Source organism: Astyanax mexicanus, chromosome 20 (assembly GCF_023375975.1).
Source record: "Astyanax mexicanus isolate ESR-SI-001 chromosome 20, AstMex3_surface, whole genome shotgun sequence".
NCBI classification, from domain to species: Eukaryota; Metazoa; Chordata; class Actinopteri; order Characiformes; family Acestrorhamphidae; genus Astyanax; species Astyanax mexicanus.
In genome coordinates, this window is record NC_064427.1 from 6,108,219 (window position 1) to 6,130,978 (window position 22,760).

The following is a 22,760-nucleotide window of genomic DNA, read 5'->3' on the forward strand; positions in this document are numbered from 1 at the left end:
AGTCCAGGCTCTAATCTAGACCATTGCACACACACTTACTGACTGCTGGTTGTGTGTTTCTCTTTCTCTTAGCCACTATAAAAGACACACACACACAAACACACACACACACACACACACAAACACACACACACACACAAACACACAAACACAAACACACATACACATACACATACACATACACATACACATACACACACACACACACACACACACACACACACACACACACACACACACACACACACACACACACACACAGAGTGCACTTTACATGCACGCAAAACCCAACTGTGTGCTAAAACCTTATTACTGGCATAAATCTTTAAATCTGATACAACACTAAATATACTAATGACTAATTAATACTAATGATTAAATAATATGATTATTTTAACTTACACAATAACATTTTTACTCAGCATTTTTTTTTTTTACAAATAATTTAAGCAGTACTACAAAACACTATGATGCAGTGTCATCATGCAGAGAAAACACTGGATTAGAAATTACTGGATTAAAGCAGCTCTTTTTAAGAAAGCAATACATTTTACGAATATTATTTCAGTTCATTTTCTTGTCATTATATTTATTCAAATTCTAAATACCATCACTCTTAGAAACGCCCAGGGTCTACGTCACGATCCCCTTTGGCGTGATAAGTGCCAGATTAAGGACCCCTAATGTCTTAAATCTATGCTTTGGTATTAAGAATTTGGAACAAATTAATTGCTTGTATTTGTTCAGAAATTGCTGCATAGCCAACAACTACAAACACAAAATAAACGAAAGAGGAAGCCATTACTAATATCCAAATTCCAAATCCCACATATTTACTCCTGCCCTGAGATGTCTGCACAAGACAGCACATCACTTTTAGGCCAGACAAGTTCAATTTGTGCTTAGTTCTAATACCAGGCAGAAGAAAAAGCAGGAAAAAAGGAAAAGGCTGCTAAACACTTGTCTTGGTGGATCTGCACCTCTGCCAGCAGGAGGAGGAGGAGGAGGAGAAGGGGGTCACTCAGTAAAAGAGAAAGGGTGCCCCCTACTGTCTGATCTCTACTCCAGGGAACGTGGACAAACCCAGTGACCCTGCACTGACAACCACAGTAAATGGCATCGTTCCGACCCACAGAACCGTGATCTCACTGAGTTTGTAACTAAACATAGCGAGCAAGAGAGCAATTCAAGTTATTAGCAGTCAATTAGTATCATTATAATACATTATATTCATTTTTTACACCACCTGATTAAGGTGCATGATATGATTTTTTTTTTCTTGTATTTTTTTTTAATTTATATTCTTGCATTGTATATATTTGTACACATCTTGTTTTCACTGAGGTCCATTTACAACATTTTATGCTTACTTTATGTTAAAAAATGGTTATAATTAATTTATTGAATTTATCTTTATTATCTTTAGTTAATACACAATACAATAAGTCACAATTATCATAGAGATTACAGAATGCTTTAGGTTGTAAAATGAACATTGGTGTTTTATTCTATGAACTATGAAAAACATTTCTTCCAAATTCCAATTAAACATAGTGTCATTTAGGGCATTTATTTGCAGAAAACGAGAAATGGCTGAAATAACAAAAAAAAAAATGCAGAGCTTTCAGACCTCAAATAATGCAAAGAAAACAAATTCATATTCATAAAGTTTTATAAGTTCAGAAACCAATATTTGGTGGAATAACCCTGGTGGTTTTTAATCACAGATTTCATGCATCTTGGCATGTTCTCCTCCACCAGTCTTACACACTGCTTTTGGATAACTTTATGCTCCTGGTGCAAAAATTCATTTATAATTAAGTATCTATGTCTAGGATGTTCTATCAAATTTATTATAATGACAAGAAGTTATTATACGGTGAGAGTGTTAGAAAATGCAGTAGTGTGGTAGAGCTGTGCTTCATTAAATCAGCAGTGATTGATCTGGTCAATGGGTGAATAAGCCAATGCAGTTTTTACAAGAACCTAATAGTTAGTTAGATGCTTTATTTCACCTAGTAAGGTAAGCTTCACAGGTCAGTAAGTGAGTATAACTATCTGTTTGAAATTCTCTGTAAGCAGAGCAGACAGAGAGGCATGGCAGAGCATGCAGAAGAGCTGTCAGCTTCGCCACCGCCCACATCACACAGACCCAAAACTACGCCAACAGCCAGCAGAGGCACGCAAATCTACCTCATCATCATACCCCCCTTCTCGAGACTGAATGACGAAGGTTCCCACGTGAGGGATGGCCACCTCCACCACCCGCTGTGGGGGGGCTTGGGTGGAGGCAGCACCATCCTGCACTTGGTCAGGGGGAGGGGTTTGGGGAGGGGTTGCATTAGGCTCCTCCTGCAGGAACACAGGTAAGGAAACGGTGCGAGACTGAACAGAGAGAAATGTGAAAGGTGAAAAACAACATGATGATATGAGTGCTAAAATATGACACACACACATAAAATAACCAATTAGGATTCAGGTCAGAGTGTTCATGTGCAGAAATAAATAATGGCCTGTTAAATAGGCATCAATGCACACCCTCAAGGATAAATGATCCCAGGAGAGGGAAGAATTTAGAGCGAGAGGGAAAAAAAAGATAATTGTTTTGAAGGCTTTTTTTATTAATTTAGGTTACCACTTGTTTTAGAAACAATGGATGAATGTAATGAATAAAGCACGAACACCAGTCAGGCTCTAGCAATTACCTGTATTTCCAGCTTACAAAGCACAGGGAGGCTAGTTTGTCCCTCCACAGAGTACGAAGGATTTTTAAAAATGTGTTTTTTTTTTTGATGTTGCAATGTTGACACAATTACAGAATTACAGCACTGTGCAGCAGTTAGATGCACCTAAGCACATTGTTTTAATGCATTTATATCAGCAATAGTAGTTATTACTATAAAAAAAGTCACAAATTTTACAGTTTGCGACTTGCAAATCTTCCTTCACTAACTTAGACCTTGAATCAGACTTGAAAAGACTTTAAGACTTGAAAACACATGACAACCCTATTTTATCATTTATTTTCTAAATAAAATGTTAAATAAACAATTACTAAAACATTTTTGTATTTATTGTATGAAGCTACAGTGTGGCACTAAGTGAAAGAGCCATAACATACAGATTATTACCTAATAAGTTCAGTTTGTTGAAAAAAAGTGATGTGTATGAGCCAGACTACTCCATTTATTATTATTTTTTTTATAAAACAATATCCTATAGGGCAGAGACCACATAACTGAGCTAAGGTCATATGTAGTTTAAAAATATATAAAGATTAATGTGAGATTAATGTCAGTTTAATATACTACTATCAGCTATCTGTGTTAAATATTGAAAATGCATTACATTTGGTGACTTGAAGTTTAGACCTGATCGGAGCCTTGATTCAAAATTTGCTTGTATTGAATTGTGATTTAACTAACTTGAGTATCAGATATTAGACTTGTTACTTGCAGCCTAGTGACTTGTTCCCACCTCTGCTATGCTCAGTAATGGTGATGTTAAAGTGTTAGCTGTTCAATCTATTTAAATCTAACACATACGCCATAATTACCATATTTCTCACACTAAGGGGAACTTAAAATCCTTTTATTTTCTTAAAAATAGTCACGTTATATAGGAGTTTCAGTTTAGTTCTCCAGCACTGGGGTTGGAGTAGCATTAGCAGTAGCTGCCTACCACGCTCCCCATTTCCCAGTTCAGATTTGAGTATTATCAGCCTGTAGCCTGCTGCTAGCCCTGGCTAGCACTGCTGGAGCAGCATTAGCATTACCCGCTGCTAATAATAATGCTCCAGCCTAAGTGCTGGAGAAATTCTGAAATCTACGCTTACTGTAAATAAACAGAAGCGCTTTACTCACCCAAATAACCAGTTTTCAGGAGAGAAATGTGTAAACTTTAAAAGTCTTTTTTTTATTACAGTTTTGTTTAATTAGCTTAGTTTTACTTAACTTTGTTAGCTACCTCCCACAACCACCATCACCCAGTGACGAGACCTGCTGAATTAAACGTTTCTTAGTGTCTCTTAAAATGTGCCTTACAATCCAGTGCACCTTTAACCAAAAAATAGACATTCATTGATAGTGTGCCTTATAATATGGTCTGCCTTATAGTGTTAAAAATACAGTATGTCAGTTTCAAGTTTTTGACACTTTATCTGCAGTGTAAAATCATAGTTTACAGTCTGCTTCTGTTACAGTCAAAGCAGCAGATGCACCTACAGTACTTTTAACCCCCCATTAAGAAATAAGACCTCTTTCATAGTCCAGCACAAACGCCCACATTCCTGTCAAACCAATCTCCCAGTGTGTCCCAGAAGGTTCCTCTGAGTTCATAATGAAAAGAGAACAAACGCACTAAACAGCCCCACAGGAGTCGACCCAGACAGCCCTTGTCTGGCTCAGCGCAGACATCCGAGGGGTAGCTGTGAGAGGGTTTGTGAGTCTGTGAGTGTGTGTGAGTGTGAAAGAGAGTGTGTGTGTTGGGATTCTTACAGCGCTGAGTAGTGCCTCGGGACTTTTCTCGTCCTGTTCGGCAGCAGCTTTGGAGATAGCTCTCTCAGTGTCCTCCTGCAGGTGTTTGGAGTCGTCAGTGGGCGAGGGCTGTTCCATGTACTCTGGGTCCTGCTGGGGAGCTGAGAGCGGGCAGACACACAGACACAAAGACACACACACACACACACACACACACACACAGAGATAATGTGAACATTTTCTTAATTAGTAACAGCATGGAGAGTCTCTCTCTCGGTTGCATCAGAATTACAAGAATTTTTCCTTTGTTTTTTGCTGAATAAAATACTCAATTCTGTGGCAACAAAACACAAAGCAGACTTTTTAAATGATTTTAGCAGTCTAATAATCATAGCATATCAAAAATTAACTGCATGTCCAAGAACAATAATATAATAAAAACTGATAAAAATATATAACTATATGAATATAACTGTGTTTTATCGGTTTACTGACATACATCCATTCTTGCTGTTCCAGAATTGCAAAAATGTTGCAGCATCTGTGCAATTAATAAACCTAATAACTTTGTAATGCACACTGAACAACACACATATTAAACATGTTGTGTTTTAATAAACATAGTCTTAATGTACACAAGAATAATAATTATAAAGCATACCAATGGTGGATGCAGATGACATCTGTACCAAACATGGTCATAGGTCTCTCAGTGAATAACTGACTGGTTAACTACTGATTAAAAATGCTCCACCCTCATGGGACACCATTTTGATACTACAATCCAACTATTGTTTACAGTTATTTTTTTACATTTTGGCTCTAAATCTCCAAGCTAGTCTAAAAAGCATTGTCTTCCAAATATATATATTTACGCACACACCACACACTGTACCTTTTATTGGGAAATAAATAAGAATACTACTAGAAACTAAAAGAAACTAAAAGAGACAAATATCTACGTTGACTGGCACATAGTTATTTGCTTGTTTTAAAATATGAGCCCTCTAGGAACCAAATCCTCTACAGTGTAAAGTGTTTCTCTGACACCTTTATTTATTTCATATATTTTTGTAGGGAAAACATTGCGTAAGTGTATGTTTGCATCATTTGAAAAAATGAAAAAGTGATTGGAGCCATTTATGCTGAAGACAACACTTTCTTTTAAATAGAACTTAATGAAGGTTCACCTGTGTTGTCTGCAGGACTGGGCTCTGTGCTCATGGGCCGGGGGGCAGCTGCGGCAGCGGCAGCAGCAGCGGCAGCAGCAGCGGCTGCAGCCAGAGCCAGCTTCTCCTGTTGAGCTTTCCTGGCCTGCATGGCATCCCATTCCTCTAGTTCCCGCTCGAACAGCTGGTTGTCCTCCTTAACGTACTCCTTCAGGTCCGGCGGGAGCTTGTCCAGACCGCTCAGCATCTGGCCCGTCTCTTTATCGAACTCCTCTGAGACAGACAGAGTCACAGCAATCAGACAGGATGTCTCTGAAACACTTTCACACAAACTGAGGCTTTTGTTCACTCGGTTAGCTGTCTATAAGAGTTATGCAAAGCCAGTGTTATGCAACTCTCTTGTTTCCAAGCTGCTCAAAACTAGCCATACATTCAAGCACCCATTTTTTTCTTTGCTTAAAGTGGCAGAGACAGTGGCAGGGATATTGGCAGCACTGGTCCATCAAAGACAAAAACTGAGGTTCAATAGCCTGGTTTTGCGGGCCGCAATCATTGGGTCCTTGAGCAAGGCCCTTGACCCTCACTGCTCCCGGAGCACCGCAGTGATGGCTGCTCACCACTCGGGGCACATGTTCTCACAAAATCACTGTGTTCTTCTAACTAGTGTGTATGTTTGTGTTCACTAAACAAATTGATTAACGTCGGAAGCCAGATTTCAATGTGTCCAGCACAAGTAAGATGTATATGGTTCTATACTAGTGCATCTGAAAAAAAAAATGTAACATCATTGAAAAGTTAATGTATTTCAGTACTTTAGTTGTGAAAATTGTGAAACTCATATATTATATAGATGTATTAAACACAGAGTGATCTATTTTAAGTGTTTATTTCTTTTATTGTTTATGATTACGGCTTACAGCCAATGAAAACCCAAAAATCAGTGTCTGATAATATTTGAATATTATATAAGACCCCTTGGTACTTGGTAGCAGTGTGGGCAGTGTGGGCAGTGTGCCAAGTTCTGCTGGAAAATAAAATCTGCATCTTCATAAAAGTTGTCAGCAGAGGGAAGCATGAATTTAATTTTCTAAAACACAGATTTTTGGGTTTTCATTTGCTGTAAACCATAATCATCGACAATAAAAGAAAAAGACTTAAAATAGATCACTCTGTGTGGAATACACATATATAAGATATGAGTTTAACATTTTTAAATAAATTACTGAAATAAAGTACAAAAGAAAACTGAGATGCACCTGTATGTCTACTAGAAAACTGTAGCTATGAAGTTGTGGAGGAGAAAACAGAGACAGTGGAAAAAGCGGGAAAAGAGATTTCACTCTTGAGAGATTACCTTCTATAAGGAAGGGCTTCTTGTCGTTGATGTACATGAGGCAGTAGGCACTGGCATTGCGGTAGCCACCAAACGAGTCCCTCACTAGCTCCTCCCATGAGGACTTGGTCACTGAGATGTCGTTGTACTTCATCCAGCAGCGGTGGTGTGGGTCGTAGATGTATGCCCAGTAGTGGCCTGCATTGGCTTGACCCTCGTGGACCAGGACTGCATGCAGCCGGTATGGCACCTGTAGTACAGAATACCATTAGAATCCATTAGAATACTTTGATAGGGTGAACTTATAATGCATGTAAATAAAAAAATTAAATAAAAAAGGCAAAAAAGAAAAGAGACAAACTCACCTGCATCATTGTCTTGTCAGAGTACATGAGCTCAATGGTTCTGTGGATTCTAGATATACTTCCTTGAAGATCTACAGATGTAGAGGGTTCAGTGATCAGAAAAGCACAAAGCAGCAACACAATGTAAAGTATACATTAAATATAGATTTGCTTATCGGTTTGCACGGACAATTCTAGCCAGAGGTTGCCAGTTATGATTATTACCAACAACTGCACTGTCCACTGTGGGCGGTAATACCACCTATGACGTATTCCCAGTGTACATGTTAAAATGTTAAATAGCCATAATACTTCACAAACGGAATGTGCTGTCCATCCATCATCCCCTATCAGAATTCACTACAATTCCCATAACTCCCATAATATATATTACGCTATTACTGAACGTATGTTTGTCTGAACATAATTAAATTTTGTATGCTATTGTAATTTGGTATGGTCATTTTATTCAAAGTCAAATATTAAGCATACCTCTGGTGTCGTTCTCCACCTCGTTCCTCCAGCGGTGCAGGCAGCCCTCCAGCACATGAAGCTCTTCCTCAGTGATGTGACGGGGAGCAGGGTGCATGGGCAGGTCTGGGGGCACGCGTGATTGGGTGAAGGGCTTGTGGATGGGCACACGCTGTTGTTGTTGCTGCTGCTGCTGTGATGGCTGTGATGTTGCTCCAGAGCCCTCTGCAGGGGCTGAGGAACCCTGTTCAGCCACACTGTAAAAAAATGCAATACTTAGGCCACCATTTCTATGTCAATAAAAATGCACAATAAGTAGCACAGTGAAGCAGATTGAGGAAACACTGCACTGACTTTGGACTTGATATAACACAGTGGATCAACACCAGCAGATGACATGTCTCTCCAAACCATCACTGATCATCAGTAAATTTTATATTTCATTTGTAAATCAAGGGAGCAGAGTCTGGATGAAGAGTGGAGACACACAGTCCAAACTGCTTGAGGCCTAGTGTGAAGTTTCCACCAATCAGTGATGGTTTTGAGAGACATGTCATCTGCTGGTGTAGATCCACTGTGTTATACAGCATCAAGTCCAAAGTCAATCGAGTGTTTTCCCAGAAAATCATACAGCACTTCATGCTTCCCTCTCCTACTGACAACTTTTGTGAAGATGTGGATTTCATTTTCCAGCAGGACTTGGCACACTGCCCACACTGCCAAAAGTAACAATTGTTCTTATATAATGTTCTAATTTTCTATTAGATTTTTGGGTTTTCATTGGATAAGCCACAATAATCAACAATAAAAGAAATAAACACTCAAAATAGATCACTCTATTTAGTGTGTAATACATCTATACAATATATGAGTTTCACATTTTGAACTAAATTACTGAAATAACGTAATTTTCTCAATGATATTCAGATTTTTTTTAGATGTACTAGTATATATATATATTTATAAATACAAAGCCCAAAAAAGAGAAGAAACTGATTCTTGCCTTGGTGCTGAAGGCACCTGTGCGGTTGTGCCACCAGGTGGCGCTGATGTGTCAATGTCTTCCACAGGCGAAGTGCACACAGGCTTGCTGGAGGCAAACTCCATTGCATATTGCAGGACATCAGCCAGAGGAAACCTCTTGGGGCCAGAGCCATAGCTGAGATACCTTCAACAGTAGGAGAGAACATTCTGGTAAATGCTGATCTCACTCAGGGGAAACAGCAAGAGAACGCGAGAGCAAGGGTTAGACAGCACACGCGAGAGAGAGAGTGTGAGAGTCAAAGAGTCATCTACATTTTCAGGCTCTATAAATTGCAGCTGAACAAACCATGTTGTTGCCATGTCTGCCACTGCGACAGCAAGTCTCGGCTGAGGCATTTGCGAAACATATTTCTGCCAAATTCCCTGACAAATATTTACAGTCTAACAGCTTTTGATTAGGCTACTGAAACCATGTGTGAATCTCTAATAGAGGCGAGTATTCAAACTCTGCTCTGAAGATTTCACTCCCTGTTGCGTAACTCAGGCTAGCTCTTTTAGCCTCACCTCTCCAGACGCTGCTGGAGGACAGTCAAATGCTCCTTCAGCCTCCTGATCTCCTCCCGCTTGATGCGTGTGATTTCTCGGTTCCTGTCCATGTATCTGAGGAGAGAAAAGAGGCGGAGACTCAGATCTGTCTTCAGCAGTAATCATTACTGTAATTAAGTGATGTGTCATCTATGTAGTTAATCCTAGCTAATCCATTATAAATCTGAACTAGGTGTAGATTGAAAGTAATACTTTTTTTAACTAAAGGACCCAGAGCTCCCTCACTAATAGTACAGTCTTATGATCTAACCTCAAAAAATGGAGTGATTAAACTTGCAAACAGACACAGCTAATAGAGAACAGCATGCAGAATGTTACTGTCATTAACTGTCCTGTGGGGTAGCGGTGAAGTGAAAGTGTACCTAACACAAATCCACCAATCGGCAACAAGGGTGCTTTTGCTTAAATATATATTATCTTAATTTGAGATTTGAGACTCAACACTTATTGTCTTAAAAAAACAAATAATAGAGATTAAATTTTAATTTTGTTACTGAGCGAAGTTCACAGCCCTAACTGTATTCTATTGGATCATTGCTCTGGTAAGGTTTTGGTTGCAGTCAGCCTCACAAGTGCATTAGTGAAGTCAGGTGACACTTCAGCTCATCCCAAAGGTACTGGATGAAGCTTGATCATAACAGAGAATGCATATTTTAAAACTGAATCAGATACTTGATCTCGTAGTATTTCAATTACAAAGAAAACATTAAAACACATCTTCCTGTGGCTCCTGTAACAAATTCAGGGGGTCAAACGGGGGTTCTGCTTGCTATACAATGAAATGGCCAGAGACGAGGTCACACCAACACCCCCACCACACCCACGTACCCACACACCCACCTGTCCATGTAGAGCATAGGCGGAAACTCCAGCTTGTTGTGAATCTTCTCAGGTCGACCTAAGGCTTGGTTGAACTCGAACCTGGACAACTCGAAGGTCAAAACTGGTGGGAGTTCTGTGAACCAGTGCTAAGAAAAAAACAAAACATAGTTTATTTATTTTATGATGAGATGTCAAATAATGAAGATGCACAGAAATTATTTTTTGGATTGTAGGCCTGATGCTGCCACTACTGAAAGAAATACTAACATTACAGAAAGTATTGCAATATGGTATAAAATAACTTAGTCATTGTATGCAGTCAAACACAGCTCTGGAAAAAAATTACCACTTCAGTTTCTGAATCAGATTCTCCTATTTTGCTATTTATAGGTATATGTTTGAGTAAAATGAACATTGTTGTTTTATTCTATAAACTATGGACAACATTTCACACAAATTCCAATTAGAGCATTTATTTGCAGCTTTCAGACCTCAAATAATGTAAAGAAAACAAGTTCATATTACAAAGTTTTAAGAGTTCAGAAATCAATATTTGGTGGACTAACCCTGTTTTTTAATCAGAGTTTTCATGCATCTTGGCATGTTCTCCTCCACCAGTCTTACACACTGCTTTTGGATAACTTTATGCTGCTTTACTCCTGGTGCAAAAAATCAAGCAGTTCAGTTTGGTTTGATGGCTTGTGGTCATCCATCTTCCTCTTGATTATATTCCAGAGGTTTTCAGTTTGGTAAAATCAAAGAAACATCGTTTTAAGTGGCCTCTTATTTTTTTTCCATAGCTTTATTTTAGGTTGTCAAATATTTGGTGCATTCCCAGTAAATACTGCATACTACACTGAAACATGTGCCGTGCAAAGGCCTAAGGAAACTGCAATTCAAATAATTTAAAGTAATAAGTGATTCTCCGAATTTTGTCTCAAACACCACCATCTGTGAGGAGACGATTGCAGCACTAATGTTTTGGCGGCTGCTCCACTGCAGCCAAAACGCTGCAAATCACTTCCTGTGCACCTGTGCTGAGAGACGAGCCCACTTCTCAGGTTTCTAACTGCAGAGTGTGTGTGGGGTGCAGGCCTCTGCGCATTCTATTTATCCATGGCTCGTCTGAAAGCAGGGTTCGTCTAATCAGCAGAGAGCAGCTGCTGAGGAGGCGGCCCACTCAGGGTCATTCCCATCCATTAGGCCAGGCCAGTAGGTGAGGGGTCACTGATGTGGGCATGGCCAAAATGGTACAGAGAAGAACCAAAATAAGCAAAGTCTAAAATTGTGATTTTGCAGGAGAAGAAAAGACTTAACATTTTTTTTGTAATTTTGAAGCATTTTTACTGGTCCAAACATCTTGAAATCTTGATAAAATGTAACGATCAGCTGCCAAATTTAACAAATTTAAAAAGTGTTTTTTTTGGCCATAGACATATTAGGGCTAATACAATACTTTGATACTGCGGTATATTGTATTGTATTGATATGTGGTGTTAAATATAGATATTTTTGCTGAAACACAGACTTGCTCCCTAATTTGACATAATAAAGTTACTGCTTCATTTTTCTCCACATGGTGGCGCTAATCAGATTAAGAATATTGGTTGACAAATCTGACACCAATAAATCCATAAATCCTGTTTTTTGCTTATATAGCAGTTTTTTTATCCTCTGCTGCAACACAGGTGGCTTAAGTATCGTAGAGAATTGTCTTTTGTTATATTTAGTATCGCAGAATCACAATATAGTGATATCATTACCAAATGGCAACGTATCATGATTCCCACTCCTATTACACACAAATTCAGAACCCTGACCTCTTGTCCAGATTTGGCTGAGTTTTCTGCAGAATGCAAAGACTCGATCTCGCCCTCCACCATGGCCGCCTCCAAACACTCATGCAGGTCTTTGAAGCCGTTCACCTGCAGCGGGTACTGCCCAAACATCTCAGTGTTCTCAAATTTCTTTCCTGTGGATAGAAAATAAGTGACATGTAGCTTGTTTACATTTTCATCAAGGCTTCAGTGACCACTCTACCGAGGCCAGAGTGCAGAAGTGGGTCAGGACTAATGTAACAGAGTATAGCTGCCCACACCACAACAGTACTATAGAGACCGAGTGTTTACTCGGCATCAGGCCAGAGACACCGTGTCCCACCCTCGACACCCCCCTGCTACCAGCACAACACACACACAAACACACACACACACACACAGAATAACAAATACAACTTCCTGACAAAAGTGAAATGGGGAATCCCCACTGATAAGGTCAGATATTTAGTCCAGCACAAGGCCGCCTCTGTTTCTGTATATAAACAACCTGCCCTCCATTAAAGTCACCTGCTACAACTAAACTCATACCAGGAGCGTTCCAACTAGGAGGGGGATGTATACTGGGTCAATACTAGGGCTGAACAATTAATCATTTTTAATTGATATCGCAGTTTGAATGGGTGTGATTTTTCTATAGCAGGAGCTGCGATTTGAATTAGCCAATAGCCTGCAAGTGTGTGAAGACGCAGCCTTTAAGGGTTTTACATTTGCCTTATAGTCCTAAAAATACTAAATCATCATTTAAAAATAAATCATGATTTAGTACATATTTAATGTGAAATGAGAACAGTATGAATTTTCCTTTTGCTACAAACAGCAAAAAAAATTAATAGACGCTGATAGACCTAAAATAATATCACAATATTTCAGGGTATTTTTGCGACAACACGTTTAAGCTGTTGATATGCAATGCTTATGCACGTGATATGCAGAGCTTGTGCGAGAACTCTGGAACAACTCCTCTGGAAATACTTTTCACTGACTTAAAAAAAAAAAAAAAAAAAACATTAAATACAATTAAACACTCTACTAATACTATGGCAATAATAATACTTTTTTTATTTTTTTTTTGGTTAGTTAATACTACTGTTTTTGTCCAGATCATCCCTGCATCAAGCAGCATGTGCTCCTGTCACAGTACCTTACAGTCAGAGCAGTCATGCGTAATCAGCAAAACGTCAATCAAACATCAAGGATCAATAAACGCCACAGCCCTTTACAGCTCATTAACACACGGTCACCTTTGCCATTAAAAGGTCAAATACTGTCTACAGAGGTGTCACTGAGAACAATTCATAATTCCCTCACTGTCATTCTGCCTTACCTTCAAGAACACCTACAGCCAGGAAGCGACCGTAGAACAGCTCCACCATCGGGTTCTTTGGCTTCTCTCCTTCCCTGTAGAACAGAGAAAAAAAGGATCAACAGGAGCTAATCTGCAGTGATCTGAACGCTGTACTTCCTTGCATGGGCCATGTACAGGGGTTAGTCAGTGAAACTAATTAAAGTCATATAATTAACCGTAGCTCATCAAGGTTTTGATAATGGCTAGAGTAGAAATTATACTGATACATAATTTTGATTGATAAGTGTGCAAAAAATGGGAGGTTGGTATAGAAAATGCTCAAATAAGTCATAAAAAAGGAGTTAATTCTAAAGATGCACCAGTTTTTTTTTTTTTTTTAAATTTTCAGTCAAATTGCACTTTTGTTGTTTTTTTAAATAAGTGCAGAGGCTGAATAAACAGACAAAAATACTTTTAGGAAAGGGCCCCAAGTGGTCCAGCGGGCTAAGGGCTGCCACTATGATCGGGAGATCGCTGGTTCGAATTTGAATCCCGTTCATGCAGCTTGCCATCAGCTGCCTGAGGCCTGAGAGAGCACAATTGGCCTTACACTTTCTGGGTGGGTAGATGGAGCTCTCTCCCCTAATCATTCCGAGGGCGATGTCGATCAGCACAAGGCTGCGTCTGTGAGCTGATGTATTAGAACCGATTCGCTGCACTTTCTTCCAAGCGTGCTGTGATGTTACTTATTAATGCTAAGAAGCAGTGGCTGACTTCACATGTATCGGAGGAGGCGTCTTTTGGGGCATTACTAGTGAAAGGTCCTAATGAGTAGGTTGGGTTATTCGCCTCGTAAACTGAGGAGAAAATGGGTTACAAATTAGGAAAATATATGTTATCAATTCAATGGTACAAAACTAAAAAAATGTATGAATATCTGTGCAAAAACGTTTAATTTCGTTCAGTTTCTGTCAACATTTTTCATTTTGGTGCATCATAGTTAAATTGATGCCCCTCTTTTCTGACTAATGTAGACAGATAAGAGCCAAGACTTACCTGTCTTCTTCAGCTTTCATCTGAAAAGCATCCTCAAGCCAGTCCAGCAGTTTATGAGTAAACTCACTAACATCCTGCTGTTAAGAGACACACAGACACACACAGACACACACAGACACACACAGACACACACAGACACACACAGACACACACAGACACACACAGACACACACACTGTGTTACAAAGTCGTGTGGGCAGAACAGGGTTTCTGCACACAGGTCATGCAAACTGTATTATAAGGAATCACAGCATATCAATCGATGTCCAAAAACTAGCTTTAATCACCTACACATATTAAAATGCGCGTGAGCATAAAAGGAGCCGATTCCGTCAATACAGTTTTAGCGCGTGACTGAAGAACTATCGGCGGCTTTGTGGTGTGGGATTAACATTAAAGACAAAGGTGGTTCGAGGCGTTAGAAGAGATCGCCACATCCACTGCTCTTTATCCTGACTCAGCTAAGCTGTCAAAAACAGCAGCCAAGAAGCTTACCTGCTGTGACTCGCTGGACTTGAACGCGTCCTTGAGGATCTCCACGGCCTTTGATGGGTCCACGTACTTCCTCTTGGAGCCCACCATCAAGGAGAAGAGATTCCGCAGCTCCTGCATGAAGGGCAGGTTCCGGTGCTCCTGGGTGGAAATAGGAAATAAGAGCAGTCAGCAAATTTTAGATAAATACTGCATTATCAAAACTTAAAGGACATCAACTTATTACTGCAATACTAGAACTGAATGTTGTTTATTGTTGCTTATTCATGATGGAAGTCCATAAAGCTCAACACACTTTTAGGGGAAATTAGGGAAAATAACACAAATAAAAGTATATATAATACTAATTGAATTGTGTGCCAAAATGAAAAATATGAATTTAGGCCATTTTAGGATGTAATTCAGCATCTAGTCACATTCCATCTAGTCACATGTGAGTTTTTCTCTAGCACCCATCAATGAATAAAAGAAAAGTATTTATTACTAAGAATCCCTCACACAGCTCTGCATTAACAACCAACATTAACAATAGCAAAAACTACCGCAAAATCAAATAAATTATTTGGCAAACTTTTGTAAATCTCTACAATGTACAGTTATATTCACAAGTACCACATAAAAATGTACTGTTTAAAACAGAAGCACTTTTTGTTAACCATGTCCAGAATTAGCGCTGACTTCTCTGGGCTCGGAGGCATCTGGGGTTAAACAACAGAAATGTGGAAATGTGTATTGTGGCCAGATGCATCAGAATTCCAGATTCTTTTAAAGAGCTGATTATAGTTGTTTTACTCTTTTTCTTAGGGTTTTAAGCGCTCAACCCTGACTCAGCTCTTGATTTGTCTGAATACGAGACAGCGGGCGGTGGGGGCAGGGCCGGTGATGTCATGGGCCCTGTATTGTTTAATATCGCGATACATCGTCGAGAATATAATTTTTTTTTTCCAATATCACGCAGTTCTAGTGTATGATGTACATTGTTACTGTCCAATGGAAAATCAAGCATCTCTATTTTTAGTTTAGTACATTATTTGGACCCATAAACTGTCATTTACACAGTGTCAAAATTTCTCAATAAATGGACCACAAATAAACTCTTTTACATTTACTTCCATTGGATGTTTTTCATTGGACAGCGACGATATATCATTTTGCGTACTGAAGCTTAAGTAAGAGGTGGCAGAGCTGAAGAAACTGGTGGGTTTTGCTGCATTTCAGGATAATGTGAGCTGCTTAGCAGAAAGCTGCTGGGCTGGGAAATTCCCCACGAGGAGAAGAGCTCAGTGACCCATGCTAACAGCTCGCTTCAGTGACACAAGAGAGAGGCCTTCATCAGCTCTTATGACCGGGATTTCCTCCCCCACCTCCTTCGATCACTGCTCGCAATGATAACAGATTACAGCCTAAACCCGGCAAGAGCTTTTCCCACTGACCACGAAGCGAGCGAGAAACGGAGTGCCGGGCTAAATCAGCGGCTTGTAGGTCCACTGGAAGCAGCTTAGCACAGATTAGAGACTGTGGGTGCTGACCCTGTCTCAAGCTCCTGGGCAAAGAAAAGAGAAATAAATAAAATACATGAAAGCGAATGCAGGGAATGCCGCTGGGCTCCTGAAGTGGACACTGCGGCTGAAAGTATGATTAAACTCCTCAGGAAGAGAGACCCTTTAAACATGCAGCAGTGACACTGTGGGAGAGGTATATACATACTATCCACAGGACCAACAAATGTATGCCATCCTCTCGTCACAGCAGAACACACACAGTGAAGATGGGATGTGCTGTTATCTTGTAGGAAGACATGCTCAGTGTGATTTCAGCTCAGACAGGATTGCGTTAAGTTAGCACTGGAGCTGCTGCTGTTCACAAGACTGGAATTAGTGTGTTTTAAATCAATAACTGTATATAAGCATGGACAGAACATCATCTCTAAAAAGTGATGATACCACAGGTCTGTTATCGTATCGTGACACTTATTGTATCACAGAGCTCTTGCCAGTCCACAGTTCTAGTATGCTAAAGCCTTTAGAAGCTCGTTATGGGAAAAAGGTTTGAGGCACTATTGGTCTCTACTGCGCTGAAAATTTGGCCACAAGACAATAGTAATAAAGCATGTTCTTAATTTTTACATATTTTTGAAATAGTACAGGCTTCTAACACCAGCACCTAGAGGCCTATTTAAATTCCAAACAAAACATCCTATTTTTCTGGCTGTTAATCAAATAGCTCCTCGTTAACTTGTACATTTACTCGCATATCAAAATCAACCACTATATAACACTTTTATAGTAAGTTTTTTTTTTTTGCAGCGTTTGGATATTCACATCTTTAGTGCATTACATAAAGGATAAATTAGCTATTGGTAATTTTGAATTATTTATTAATTTATCAATCAATTAAACAGCCCCCTGTCTGTTAAACTAAGCAGATCCTGGTCATGATAAGTAATGTAACCTGGTAGACTCTGTGGAGACAGTAAGAGGTAGGCAGCTGAAGCTCTCAGTGTAAGCATGACGGATAGGGTGTATGTTGGTGCTGGAATGAAGCGAAGGGGTCAGAGGGGAAGCTCACCTTCTGGTTACGGGGCAAGTCCTGCACCCTGGCAGGAGGCGAGTAGTGCAGCACCAGTCTCTGGAACTCCAACAGGTTGAACAAAGACTGAAAATATAAAAATACAATTACAGACAATGCAAAAGTTTCTGAAATCGTTCTGTTTTGATCATTCAACAACTCCTACTTGATTTGAGAATATGTTTCCTAGACTGACTAAAAAAAAACTAAAGCTAAATGTATGTATTTGGTACAATTAGGACAACTATTTCTGTGTAAATGATTTAATGTCATAGAAATAACTGCAATAATATAATAATATAATAAATAATTACATCATTTTAAAGCACAATAAACATTAACTATTAAGACTATTTAAAGACTGAAGTTATAACAACTAAATAAATAAAACTCAAAATTAAATAAAACCACCATTTTCACAAGTTGACATACAAACTTCAATATTGTAATTAATGTGTGATAGTCCTACATACACGATACTTTATTAAAATGTAATTCAAATATATAAACAAATATACATACATAACTAGTATGCATTTTCTGCATTGTAGATTACAGTAATATTAAAGATAACAAAACAATTAAGACACACACATTGAATTGAATAATAAAGTAAGTGTTTTGCTTCCACAATCTCCTGATCTAAACCTGTTGAACTGAGATGGTGATTTGAGGTGATTTAATTGGGATGAGCTGGAGCTTCACAGCGTGAAGGAAAAGCAGCAACTATTGTTCAGCACCTCCAGGAACTCCTTCCTTCAAGACGCTGAGAAAACTATTCCAGGTGACTCTCCCTCATGAAGACTCTGAGATTAAAATTAAAACCAAGAGTGTGCAGATCTGTGTTCAAAGATAAATGTGATACTAAAGAATCTAAAGTATAAAACGTATTCTGTTTTGTTTAACACTTATGTTGTTGTTGCAACACACAAAATAATTAGGGAAAAACGTTTTATATATTTAATACAATATTAACTATATACACTAACAAATATAAGTATATATAATATTACCTAGCATGTGTGCAAAGTCAGAAATTAGAATCTAGGCCATTTTAGGATGTAATTTAGCATATAGTTTTTTAGTAATTTAGTCATATTCCACCTTTGTATGTTTTACTATGTTGTATGTAGCATCCATGATATAATAAAAAGAAAATAAATTATCACTAAGAATTTTGTGCTTGAGGCTTAAAATATGTCTCTGTGTGCTCCCATCACTCAAGACAGTACTTCATAAAGAACCATTATTACCAGTAGCGAACAGTATCACAAAGTGAAAGAAATTATTTGTCAAATCTTCAAAAATCTCTACAATAGAGTTATATCACACATGTACCACATACAAATGTAGAACTTATGCTAACCGTGTCTACTTCTCTGGGCTCAAATTAAAATATACTTGAATGTACAACATCTCAGCCTGTTGTATGGGTGGTCACGATTTAGGCACTCTGCTTTGTTGACCCTTACGTAAGAGACTCCTCCGAGCTATCAGAATACAAGACTGCACCACTCAGCATGTCAACAGCAGTCCCTGCAGCCTTCAAATGTGCTGCTGCTTCTTCAGGAGTCCAGTTACACACCACAGGCAAACAGCATGTGACCGTGTATCCAGTGATCCTAACACATATCTCCTCATGGTTCAAGTTTTACCACGAGACAGCGTGGAGGATCAGCACAGCACGGCACAATGAGTACTATCAGCAGAGATTCTCTTGGCACACGCAGCACAGACCACAGTCCTGTTACACTGTGTTCTGTCTCTGGGAGCAATGCATTAAAGGTCTGCTGACCACATGCAGGGAGTTTACAGAGCTATTAGGAGAATATAAACAGGTTCTAAGCCCACTTTATACAGATGTCAGCAACCCTGGATATCATTTCTAGTTGTTGATATGTTGAACATTTTCTTCCATAAGAAGTGAAAACACATGAAAAGCTTAATGAATGGTACATTTGTTTTTTTTTTCTGTTATGTAAGAGAATAGCCACACAAGTAGGGTTTCAGATAAAACTAACTGCTGAACAGAGAATACTGTAGCTGGTGTCAGATTAAAACTAGGCCTGTATGGCAACATACTTTAAATGTAACAGCTCTTGCAATATATTAAAAAGGAAAAAGGAGCTCATTCGTAAGCCATAGAAATACTAATTTAAACTCATGATTGGTCAGAATTCTCATAGCATACAAGCATATAATGTGATTGGTTACTATATTTGTTTATTTTTATATTGAAGCTATGTCCTACATTGTTATTTTTGATAACATCATAGGAACATCCCTCCCTACCTTTACGAATCTCCTGAAGACAGAGCTCTTCAAAGAGCACTTACTCTCCTAACACCTCTAACACACTAACTACTTCTAACCTCATTTTCTTCTTCCCCTCCTTTCCTCCTCTATCCCACTATTTCCCCTTGGTCTCCTTTAGGTCCTGTCTTAAACGTACATCATTAATCATTACATTGTTTTGAATAAATATGTCTGCCAAATTTAATGTAATGTAATTTAATGTAATAAACAATATTTTGCCCACCCTTTGTAGAAACCCACCTGTATGACTGCACTGAACCAGCAGGTGTTTCCCACATTCTTCAGGCCCACAGGGCAGTTCTCCTGCCTCTTTCTGTCATGTGGGTTGGGCGAGTCGCTCCACACCTCTGTGTGAGTTCTCTTCAGACTCGCCTTGTTCTCCGCTATGCTGGCCTCCAGCACTCTGAGGACAGAAAAAAATGTCAAGGTCAAAGTCAAAGGCTTGGATTATCAAAATAATACTATTCGCTACTAAACTGTACTCATTTGCACATACATTATATACTTTCAGGATATATAATAATATTAATTGTATATTATTAACATTCCATAACAATGTGCAATATCTAGAGCTCTGGGAAAAAATAAGAGACCACTTAAAAATTATGAGTTTCTTTGATTTTACAAAAAAAAAAAAAAAAAACTCTGAAATATAATCAAGAGGAAGATGGATGATGACAAGCCATCAAACCAAGCTGAAACGCTTAAATTTTTGCACCAGGAGTTGCATAAAGTTATCCAAAAGCAGTGTGTAAGACTGGTGGAGGAGAACATGCTAAGATGCATGAATACTGTGATTAAAAACCAGGGTTCTTCCACCAAATATTGATTTCTGAACTCTTAAAACTTTATGAATATAAACTTCTTTTCTTATTTGAGGTCTGAAAGCTCTGTATCGTTTTTGTTATTTCAGCCATTTATCATTTTCTGTAATAAATGCTCTCAGTGATAATAGTTTTATTTGAAATTTGGGAGAAATGTTGTCCATAGTTTCTAGATAACTGAAGTGTTTTGTTTTTCCCCAGAGCTGTATATGTGCACTTTCACTGCCTTATAAAAGGCTCTACAAGTGTTGTACACGTTTATAACTATACAACAGCTATCAACTCGAACAAAATAGAGAGAAAAAAAGTGACTTTAACACACTGTAGGGAGGACCCACCTGCTGATTGCCTGCTCCTCATCTGTGATTCCTGTCTCTCTAAAGGCCCGGTTAGACTCCTCCAGACTGAGAGCGATGGCTCTCTGAAGGTCATCTTTATCATCTCCGGTCAGATCGATTACGTCTGAAACAACAAACATGCATTAAAATCTGTGGGATCTGAATCAAAGCCACTGGGATTCTGTTAAACAACAAAACAATGCTCAGTCCTAACAAACTCTTTTTTCTTCAATGTTCATGAATGTTGGTAAGAAACATATTGTGGATCTTAAAATGTCACATATATTTAAAATCTCCTGCTTTTGTTAAGATAATCCTGTTGTGGGATCAATGAAGGATTATGTTGAGAACAACAGAATTTGTGTGTGTGTGTGTGATATTTTAAGATCTACATACGCTTCTAAAAAAAAATAGTGAACATTGGAGAAGGTTTGTGGCAAACACAGCAAATTTATCTTTTTAATTAATGTTCCAATTTTTATAAGCTTTTCATAAAACATTTTACCATTAACAGTATAAAAGGAGAAGAGACAGGAGCTCTGCTTCAAAGTTAAATTATCTTAATGTACGTTCATGAAAATTTATGTCTAGCTTGTTTGCGGAAAATTGAAATTCTTAGTTTCTCATTTTTTTCATATAAATACTCAGATCCTTTGTAATTTTTTCCTATGGAAGATTATGACTCCTCTGATTATATAATACAGGACATTGCATGTGTCATTAAATTTGAGGAAGTCACAGAAGTTATGGAATTAAACCAATTCCTTTTAAGTCTCTCTCTCTCTCTCTCTCTCTCGTGACCCTGACGTTATGATCTTGCTTTTAGTAACAAGAGAGTTCTAGCAGGTCACAGTCAGTGCTTTGCTTTGTGCCAAGTGTACAACATAAGAAGAACGGGAACACTCCTCTGGGTTTGGGCCAAGCTTTGTTCTGTCAGGCCAGGAGAAGATTTAAATACGTACTCGTGTCAGCCTGGCTGCCCACACTGATGTATCTGTCATTGCCAATCTGGGCAGTCTGATAGTAGGTGGCTTCATCCTGCTGAGGGACCTTGGCGTTCTTCTCGGTAAGAAAGGCTACCGCCTCAGCTAGGTCACCATTGCTGACCTGTGGAGGGGAAGAAGCAAAAAAAATAAAATAAAAAAAACCACAAAATTATTGCAAAATTGATCCAGACAGGATTCTAAAAGAAGCTAATGAGCAGAAGGACTGAAAATATGGCCACACTTTTATATGACAATATACTTCTTTTTATTTGATACAGTCTCTTTTTAATATCGATATGAACATTATAAAAAAAAGTCACTATCTGTGATGTATGTGTATGTTACGCATTGAGGACACCAGGCTGCAGATGCCTGTGTTGTTCGGCCCTTTCTGCTCACTCTGTAATGAATATTAGTCAGTGACAGATGCTGTAAATAGTGTATAACTAAACCACCCATTATCAATTTTGCAGGATAATTTGATAGTTTGATCAAGTTTGTACATTGCTTTACCTAAAAATGATTAAGAATTTATAGGAGGCAATCACAGAAGCCAGATATTATGTTCAGAAGCTCCTAGACTCAAATATGTCATTATTTATTATTTTCCGATTTAGATTTTTGTACGTATATTGCTCAAAGTTTTACTTGGCAAAAAAAAAAAGGGAGGGAAAAAAGTAAATTAAAATTTTGAATTTAACTACAGTTAGATTCTCCGCACGATCCAACCAAGATTTCCCACCATTTTTCTCGAGCCGCGTCAGTTTGGGCTCAAGAAAATCTGGGTCTGTGATGTAGGCATATGAATTTTAAAGATATTTGTATTTTTTATATAAAGCTATGGTGTGATTATC

General features: G+C 38.6%; 1 protein-coding gene across 4 annotated transcripts in view; it reads right to left on the reverse strand.

The window, feature by feature from the left end:
• usp25 (ubiquitin specific peptidase 25) overlaps nucleotides 1-22,760 on the reverse strand; it is a 42,090-nt gene that overhangs the window by 12,224 nt on the left and 7,106 nt on the right. For 2 of the 4 annotated variants that reach the window (XM_022680994.2, XM_022680995.2), the window contains exons 3-18: nucleotides 21,883-22,027; nucleotides 20,921-21,044; nucleotides 19,999-20,161; nucleotides 17,443-17,529; nucleotides 14,878-15,015; nucleotides 14,384-14,460; nucleotides 13,367-13,440; nucleotides 12,025-12,176; nucleotides 10,223-10,350; nucleotides 9,341-9,436; nucleotides 8,796-8,960; nucleotides 7,814-8,049; nucleotides 7,343-7,413; nucleotides 6,999-7,227; nucleotides 5,666-5,917; nucleotides 4,497-4,636 (exon numbers count right to left, since the gene is read on the reverse strand). In XM_022680994.2, coding sequence (XP_022536715.1) covers nucleotides 4,497-4,636; nucleotides 5,666-5,917; nucleotides 6,999-7,227; nucleotides 7,343-7,413; nucleotides 7,814-8,049; nucleotides 8,796-8,960; nucleotides 9,341-9,436; nucleotides 10,223-10,350; nucleotides 12,025-12,176; nucleotides 13,367-13,440; nucleotides 14,384-14,460; nucleotides 14,878-15,015; nucleotides 17,443-17,529; nucleotides 19,999-20,161; nucleotides 20,921-21,044; nucleotides 21,883-22,027 — 2,277 coding nt within the window. Of the gene's footprint in view, nucleotides 1-39; nucleotides 76-2,193; nucleotides 2,353-4,496; nucleotides 4,637-5,665; nucleotides 5,918-6,998; nucleotides 7,228-7,342; nucleotides 7,414-7,813; nucleotides 8,050-8,795; nucleotides 8,961-9,340; nucleotides 9,437-10,222; nucleotides 10,351-12,024; nucleotides 12,177-13,366; nucleotides 13,441-14,383; nucleotides 14,461-14,877; nucleotides 15,016-17,442; nucleotides 17,530-19,998; nucleotides 20,162-20,920; nucleotides 21,045-21,882; nucleotides 22,028-22,760 lie in introns of all 4 variants that reach the window. The other 2 variants (XM_022680992.2, XM_022680993.2) reach the window with 2 other exon arrangements.